Here is a 9,618-nt window from a genome sequence, read left to right on the forward strand (position 1 = left end):
CAAACTTTGTTATTCAACATTTTCAACTCCAGAAATACGACCCTTTCTCATCAGCCACACCTGCTTGACATAGTGTTGTTTCCTGTCACGGCTATTCCATTCACATAGAAAACATGGAAACTTAGTGTAATCTCTTTGTTGATCTAGTAACATTAAAATAATTTTCAAGTCTCCACAGAAAAAATGCAAGATTTTCGTAGCATTCTTTCAGATGGACCGAGTGTCCAACAGGCACAGAAGCATATTGGTTCCCATTGTAATGAAGTACAGCTTTCAAACTTCCCTTTTTAGGGAGGGGGCAGCGATACTGACACAGACATGCCTTGTTCCAGTAGGAACTGGATTTTCTCAGTTTATAGATTCGTTTCGCTATTGACATAAATAGATTGATACCGTATCTTATCTTAGATATACAATCACATTGTGTAGTAACTTGTTCATCATGAAAGCTCCATAATTCAGACCGCTTATATAAGATATATAATACAGAAACATCGAACCCATACCGAACCTAAAAACCCATTCAATAAGAAAATTTCAGATGAAATTTGTGACTTATCTATAGGTGACAGAATTTTTTTACATTTTTTCCGTAATCTACACACAAAATACTGTTAAAATCACTAGTTAAATATTCCACAATTTTTTCATCGCAGACCTGTATTATCTATGTATCATTTTCTTCATTCTTGGAAATTGAATCAGTCGGTCCTGAGTGGATAGCAGTTTTATAGTAGTTATGAGGATTCACAAATAACGATAAATATCATGAAATCAAGATAAAATCTAGTCTGAACTCACTTCAGTTCCTTCCACTGAATGTTATAATTGGTCACCGTTCCTGACAATAATGAAGTTTGTTTACGAATACATTATGTAATGTTTCCTTAATCCCCACAAAAATCTAAGCGTGTTATATTAATAATGCTGCAGGCTATTCTAAACGAACACATTCACCTATCCACAGGTATGGATAAATGTCATCTAGCAACTTCCAAACCAGATCGCTCCGTAATTTGATTCCACCCCAGCTGTGCAACCGCACGCGATTAGTCATTAAAAAAAGAATGAAAAACGTTGTCGAAGTCAGCATTTTAAATGGCAAGTTCCGAGGTGAAACTATATTATTACCACGACTCCCTATCATACCCACAGATGTGCCAATTCATTTTTAACGTGTTCAATTTCCAATTGAATCGGCTTCTGCAATGACCATAATAAATTCCAAGGCCAATCAATGTCTATTTGTGGCTTAGATTTGGGCACACCATGTTTTTCACACTTGGTAAGCTCTCGACTGGGTAAACCATCCTGTTTGTTTGTGTTAGCTGAACATGGACTAACAAAAAATATTGTACACACTATAGCCACAGCACTATAGCATTGAGGAATCAACAAAATGGTTTAGACTTTCACGGCTGAGGTTGTCAGTGTCATTTCTTGTAGAGTTTGAAAGTCGTGGATTTTTGGAATTTCTTCCTGACGTTTCGCTGGCGCGAATGGCTAGCACCAACAAAAGTTGTATTTGTTGTATTTGTAACTGCATTTGTACCTGTACTCGTTCCTGCACTTGAACTTGGAACAATAACAATCTTGCTGCCTGTTGTCATGTTCATTATTCTCGAATTCCTTAAAATGGGGTTCCATATTTGATTGAGAAATTAATATCATTTGTGAGTGGTAAAGCAACGTTTGTCAGGTCAGCTAGCTTGTATATAATAATTAACTTTCGCTTACATCAGTATTCACATGTGATTTCGAACAATTTATTGCAGGAGTCAAATTTGGGAAATATAAAAATATCACATTTGGTCATAAACTCCATAACACTGTCTCACGCTGTAAACAAGTAAAGATGCGTGGTGTGTACTGGCCTGTCTGTTTTTTAATGATGCGTGATGAATTCCATTGAAAATTGAATGATTTTATCTGATTCTCGTCAATCACGAAAAAATTAATGATCGGCCGGTCAGGTCATTGTGCCTTATGCTTCGTAGAACAACAGATAATAGATCTGTCGAATTAAAAGAGAACTCGGAACGATTTTTTCAATGGGTCCCGAAAAAACTCAACCATTCATCAAAATTTGATTCCTGTTGTCGGTATTTGCACAATAAAAAATTATACCGTAGCTTCCACTGATATACAATATTGTTCAATCGACAGCCGCTATGAAATATAATCAGTATATTATTTTGTAATGAAGTGCCTCCAACCTCTGACAAAGTGAATTAAAAAAACATTTTTCATCAACTGGAAATCGACAAGTGGCAAATAAGAACTAAACCTCGTACCTAATGGAACTGTGACATTTGAATAATCTTTCTTTTCTACTGTCAATATTATCCTGAGGTGGATAAAAGGCCACGATATTATTATATTATTATATTTATTACATCCTTTAAGATCACAAAAAATGATATAGGATACGTCATATAGAAAATAAAATATATACATACAAACATAAATATAAATATACATACATATAATTATAAATATAAGTGTTAATGCAACAATAAAGATAATACATACACATAAGTATAAATGAACGCAAATGAACGTACATACATATAGGTATAGATAAACTAATTGGCAAATAGAACTTAACATAGCATCTATTATTAGTCCTCACATTGACTCAAATATTCTGCAATACTGTAAAAGCAACCGCTAATCAGAAACTTTTTGAGTTTGGCTTTGAAGATAATATCGCTTTTTTCACTTCTAATTATGAGAGGTAGATTATTAAAAAACTTTGCACCAGCAAAAGACGGGCAGTTTTCAAAAAACGAGGTTGAATGTTGTCGAAGTCTTATCAAATCACCATGTCTCGTTGGGTACGAATGCATTTCAGAATTTCGGTGATGATCATGTATGTATTTCTTAAAAAATAGTAGATGTATATACATGGTACACACATAATTCCATTTTCAATAATAGTTATTTATGTATCAAGGGAATTAGGAGGGCCTTAATTACCGATGGCAAAGTTTGCGTCCCGAGGGCCTCTGGCCCGAGGGACAGCAATTGCCTGAGGTTATTAAGGCTCATTAATTCCCGTGGTACATAGATAATTTTATTTCTGACCGATTTCAATAAAATTTTGTTCATTTTTGAAACGGAAAAATGTACCAATTCATTACCTTCCCGGTATATTTGAATCAGGTACCGTTGATTATAGTAGAGTTTTCTTGTTGCTAGGTTGTTGCTATGTTACTTGTTTATAAACAGAACTTTGTTATCAAGCTGTGTTTGCGGTGAAAACGTGTTTTCTACCCCAAATATAATGGAGGATATTTTGAAAAAAGCTGAACAAGCAAGAGAATCATTAATTCCATCGAAAAGTGAAGCCTTATACCAAAAAGAATACAAGATATATCTGGACTGGCTGACACGGAAAAATGTTATGCCAAAAGATGTCACTGAAACTGTATTTCTGGCATATTTTCAAGAATTGGTAAGGAATTTTCTATGTTTTTCGGTAGATTTGGTAGTAATTGTGTTTATTCGTTTCAGTCAGAAACGTATAGTCCGAATTCTTTATGGACTAAATGGTCAATGCTAAAATCGATGGTGACTATACATGAGAAACGGGATATCACCAAGTTCAATGAACTACAGGGTTTTTTGAAACGGAAGAGTAAGAGTTATAAGCCGAAAAAGTCTGCTGTTTTATCTCCTAAACATGTTATCAGATTCCTAAAGGACGCTCCTAATGATATTCATTTATTGCATAAGGTAATTTTTTTCTCATTTTCCTTTTTGTGTGTATTTATTTCCTTTTTTTTGTTATAGGTTGTTTTGATTATGGGTTATTTTGGAGGATGCAGAAGTCAGGAACTTTTGAATATGAAGATATCGGATATAGAGGACCGGGATTCCGTTATGGTAGTGAACGTACCGGAAAGTAAAACTGGTGTATCGAAGAAATTTACAGTTGTGGATGAAAAAGAGTTCTCCGCTTTGCCTTTATTAAGACTTTATATGTCTTTGCGTCCTAAAGGTATTGAACGATTTTTTTTGAGCTTCCGACAAAATAAATGTACATCTCAGCCAATTGGAAAAAACATGTTTGGGAAAATCCCCAGCAAAATCGCAATGTATTTAGAATTGCCAAACTCATCTTCCTATACGGGACATTGCCTTCGTCGCACTTCTACTACTGCTCTAGCCAATGCAGGAGCAACTATGACTAACTTAAAAAGACACGGAGGTTGGAAAAGTTCCACGGTGGCGGAGGGGTATTTGGAGGATAGCATCGAATTGAGAAATAAAACGGCGCGTATGTTGTCTACTTTGTCATCAGAAGAGGCAGGTACCTCGACTGTAGTGAACAGAAGCTCCAGCCATACAAAAGAAGAAATTGTTTCCAGTGGCGGAAGTAATTTTCAGGGAACATTTCAAAATTGTACATTTATTATTTGTAATGACGTGAATAAATAAAATATGGTTCAGTTTTCATTTCTATTTATTTTTACTTGTGAAAGGTAGAGGGAATTATAAAATCTATAATGTCCCAAGGGAGTTATGACCCTCTTTATTGATAGCGTAACTATGACGATATAAGCTTATAATATCCCGGTCAGAAATAAAATATGTTTTACATGACTCCCGGTAGTCTAATTTGAATATTAAGCGCATAACTCTTTTCTGGAAAACAAATATTTTATGTAGCTTGGTGGAGCAACCCCATACAGCGATATTATAGGAAATGTGGGAATATACCAGGGCAAAATAAACATTAAGCAGCTGTTTTCTGTTAAATAATGATTTTAACTGTCTAATAGCAAAGTAACCCGAATTAACTTTTTTACTCACTTGTGCTATACTTGATTCCCATGCCATATTACTATCTACCAAGGTACCAAGAAATTTGGTTTTATCTGATGACTCAATGTTCTCATTTCCTACCCTAACAACAAATTCTTCAATTTTTTCGGTTGTTCTAGAGTAAAATTGCATCAATACTGTTTTACTTAAATTAACTACTAATGAATTCTTCTTGCACCAATTCGTGAACGCAAATGACAATAAGTTCAGTTTATCTTGAAGTTCCTCGGGACTTTCAGCATTAGTTGCTAGAGTTGTATCATCCGCATATAAGACAATACAATTCGTGCTAACATAGTCCGGCATGTCATTAATGTGAAGTAAAAAAATTAGAGGTCCCAAAATAGATCCTTGAGGAACTCCTAAATCCATGCCATACGATTGAGAATGACAATTATCAATTTTAACATGTATTTTTCTTAGATTCAGGTAGGACTTAAGCCACGATAGAAAATTACCTCTGAAGCCAAGTGAATATAGTTTACTGCAAATAATAGCTGGATCAATAATGTCAAAAGCTTTCGATAAATCAAAGAAAAGGGCAGCAATATACTTTCGTTTATCAAGTGAATCATAGACATACTTGAAAAAAGTGTAAAATGCACTTTCCGTTGACCTACATGGGCAGCAACCATGTTGAAATTCGGAAATAATTCCAAATCTATCTAGAAAAGCCAGCATTTTATTATAGATACACCTTTCGAAAATTTTACACAAAACTGTTGGGACTGTTACACGCCTGTAGTTCTCAATTATAGTTGGATCCCCTTTTTTAAAAATCGGCGTAACCGTTCCAATTTTCAATTTCTGAGGAAATATTCCAGTACATTTGACATTATTAGACAAATAGGTAAATACTGAATTGAATATATTTAGTAATTTTTATTAGAGGGAAATATTCAATACAACATGATATATATGAAATTTACAGTTAAAAATGCAATAAGGAATAATGTACGTATGTTGAAATTTCTGATAGTTTGAAGGATCAGAATTTCAAGTTAATTTCACAGAAGATTCCTCAGAAATTGATACCGGTCCGCTATATCAATCAATATTGGCTATCCCAAACGAATGAACTTGCACTCTGATCCTTTGACCCGATGACTATCTACATCATGTCTATTTTTTCAACGTCATAAGGCCGAATCCAGTGGAAATTCAACGAGTCTATCTGATTCTCGTCAATCACGAAAAAAATTAATAGTAAGTCTTCAAGATTATTGTGCGGCTATAATTAATGGAAGAAGCAAATTGAAGATATCGAGTAATTTTTAAGTGTTTTTAAAAAACCAAATAATCTATTAAATTATATGATGCCTATCTTATAATTTGTGGGACTAATAATGATTGATAGGTTCAAAACTCTTGAAGCTATTACCTAAATGTTTTTGAAGGGTCTTCTATTTGAAGTGGTCTGATATGAATTATTGATAAAACCAAAAACTTCCACATATCGGTTCAGTATTTATTTACTTCATTTTCAATCTTCTATAGTGCAGTTATATTTGGGATAAGATATTGTTCAAATTTTTTCGCTTTGGCGCACATTGCTACTTCAGCTTTCATCAATTCAACCAGCATTTACACGTTTACATGTCGACAATATCTCGATGAATATTGGATGAAAAATTTGAAACGATATGGAATTTATTACAAACGTAGTAATCTTTATGGAAATCCATATCAGAATTGATTGATATTGAAAATGTTCTTGTGATATACTGTTTGGAACCTTTGGTGTAGTAATGAATATTACTGGAGATTTTTCCCAACAACAAATCGTTATTTTCACACCTCGACACGTATTTCGATCACCAAGTGATCATCTTCAAGAGGAAGATAAAACTAATAACTACTCAAAACTAAAACTACTTATACTAATCAGGTACATCATACAGGTAGGTAATCAGTAATACCACCCATACAAGTGTACCACCCTAAATTAATTTTACAATTGGCCTTTCTATCATTTACAATATGTCCTTATGTATGTTTAAATGTTACAGCTATATATAGAACAATTTTCAGCTATATAAAATTAGTTTCACAATATTGCCTATCTAAATATATTTACAATGTGTCTTTTTGTAGTAATCAGTAAACCCAACAATATTATTTCAACAAGCTATATAGTATGCTATTTGGTATTGGTCCGTTGTCGTTATTCATAATATTATTATGTTCATTTATTTCCACACTCTCATAGGCATCTAGTTGCCTGTTGTTATTAACTTGTCTAACTAATCTTAAAGAACTGAAGTCTATGGAATGGTTTTGTTGCAAAATATGATGGGCGACTACTGATTTTTCAGGTCTTCCATATTTTAAGTGTGCTATGTGTTCCTTATATCTCACTTCAATAGATATTTTTGTCTGTCCATAATATTTTGCATCGCAGTCCTTACATTCAATTTCGTGAATTCCAGACTTTTCCGAATTCTCGACTTTGTCTTTTGGACTTCCCAAAAGGTTCTGCAGTGTATGACTTGTTTTAAAAACCACCTTTATACCCAGTTCCTTGAAAATCTTTCCAAAGTTCTTCGTATATTAGTGGTATGGAACTGAGTTGTATTTATCTTGGTCGAGATTTCGTTCATTCTTAACCTAAACTTCTTTTTTCTAATTAAGTCATCTACAATACCCCTTGGGAAACCGTTAGTGGCTGCTATTTCCTGTATTGTACGTATTTTTTTTGTGAACCTATCATGTGTTAGAGGGAAAGTCAAAAGACGATACACTAAAAAATTCAACCCAGCACGTTTGTGCTGTCCACAGTGATGTGAACTGTCAGGAATATACCTGTACGTGCTTGTTTCTTTTCTAAATATATCGTGTTCTAACCTTCCATATTGGCTCATCATTACCAAAACGTCAAGAAATGGTAGTTGTCCCTTATTTTCTAACTTTTACGTGAATTTTATTGATGGACATCTATTATTTGAAATGGAAACAAAGTCGTCAATATTCGATTTTTTGGTATCGAATATCGCAAAAATAATATCATCCAAATACCTTAGCCAAATCCTAGGAAAATTCTTCGACTTTTCTTTGGTTTCCATTTCGAATCTGCTCATGAACCAGGTAGGTGAAAAGGGGTTTACCATGGCCGTTCCTTCCTGTTGTTCATAAAAGCAACCTTCTACCTGGAACCGATTTTTTTTCATACACAAATTAGTAAGAGAAACGAATTCATCGATTTCGTTATTATTGAAATTATTTTTCTCTAGTAATTCCCTGAGGTATTGCAAGGTCTGTGGAATTGGGACGCTAGGAAATGAGGAACTAACATAAAAAGAAACCAAAATATCACCTTCTTGCAGAACCACGTTTGTTGTATGAACTCTATAGAGTTTTTAATACTGAAACAGACAGACCGCAATAGAAAACTTGTAACTTCCGTTTTAGTTGAGGGGTAAGTATGTTGTCGCATTTCTTAAGGACGTCTTTTACTTCGGCAATCATCTTTGGTAACAGGTCCCTGGACAATTTCGTATTGACCCTTTCGTAGTAGTCCGATTTATCCAGAATCACTACTTTAACGTCCCTTTCTCTCAATCGTCTGATGAGTTTCTTTTAGTTTTTATTGTTCTTTATTGAATGGTTCCGTTTATCTTGGTTCTTGTTCTTGGAGATTTGATTCCTGACCTTTTCTCGAACTAGTCCCTTCGAGGAATCGGGCATATATTGAATCAAACTTTCAACACTAGCAACGATAACCTCAAGAACTTTCTCGTAAGGCGGGATGCCAAATTTCAAACCGTTGTTCAAAAGGTTGATCTCTTCCTTATCAAACGATTGTGATGAATGATTTTCAACAATATTTATGAATTTCGGAGTGGTTTCTTTCGGTTTATGCTTAGATAAGAGGGTTTTGAGTTTTTTATTGAGAGTACACATTTTTCTGATATATTTTGATTCAATCATTCGAAACATTCCTCTCTGAAAGTCGATCAATTTCTAAATCACGCCATTTTTCTTTGGCGAATTTTTGGACTTTATCAGCAACTGAAGACTTAATAGGAATATTTACGTTAACAAAATTTGGAAAAATTGAATATCTTACAGCTCTTTAGAAACCAAATATCTGCTTGTATTAGCCTAATTTTAGTTGAATACTTACGATACAGATTCAGTTCCGTTGACCTGGCCGTCATTATGTACTCATGATGCACTGTTTGGAACCTTTGTTGAAGTAATGAATATTACTGGAGTTTTTTCCCAACACCAAATCGTTATTCTTAACACCTCGACACATGTTTTCATCATCAAGTGATCATCTTCAAAGTTTATTTTATTTGTTGAAGATTCAGATTTGTTGAAGAAACTTCCTCTCAATCGTGAACCAACCACCTGAAAAAATGTCGATGGTTAATCCATTCTATTTCGATTTCTCTAAGAAATTGCTTCCTCTTTACTCAAGACGGTGTAAGGATTAGTCAATTACTCATCTACTCAGTATCTAACGCATAGCAGACATTTTGAAAAATGCCGGCATTTCTCTAGCATAACCGCGTACACGTTCGTTACTTTGTAACAGAAAATGCACTTGAACTTTAACGGGAGAAAACCATAAATCCCTCGACGGCATTTACATATTGCCTCTGTAGTCTCCTCCAAATGATTTACGCAATAACGTCATCGCCCGATCAACGCAAAGTTCCTGTGGAAATATTTATTGCTTGACAATAGTACCTTGACATCCACTATTGAGCGAGATTAATATATCTTCGGTTTTTGCAGCAAAGACACGGATGTTGAAGAATCTGAAAGTTCAGTTCTCTTCTT

The 9,618-nt window shown here is 34.3% G+C and overlaps 1 protein-coding gene across 1 annotated transcript; it reads left to right on the top strand.

Annotated features, from left to right (window-relative positions):
- Positions 1-307: 307 nt before the first annotated feature.
- Positions 308-4,461, top strand: LOC141481081 (uncharacterized). The gene is made up of 3 exons (XM_074172190.1): positions 308-3,457; positions 3,517-3,738; positions 3,796-4,461. The coding sequence occupies exons 1-3, from the start codon at positions 3,287-3,289 to the stop codon at positions 4,441-4,443; spliced, it is 1,041 nt and encodes a 346-aa protein (XP_074028291.1). The 5' UTR covers positions 308-3,286; the 3' UTR covers positions 4,444-4,461.
- The last annotated feature ends 5,157 nt before the right edge of the window (positions 4,462-9,618 follow it).

Source organism: Leptinotarsa decemlineata, unplaced genomic scaffold (genome assembly GCF_025532065.1).
Source record: "Leptinotarsa decemlineata unplaced genomic scaffold, Ldec_3_MD MMD2_tig00000035_RagTag_RagTag, whole genome shotgun sequence".
Lineage (NCBI taxonomy): Eukaryota > Metazoa > Arthropoda > Insecta > Coleoptera > Chrysomelidae > Leptinotarsa > Leptinotarsa decemlineata.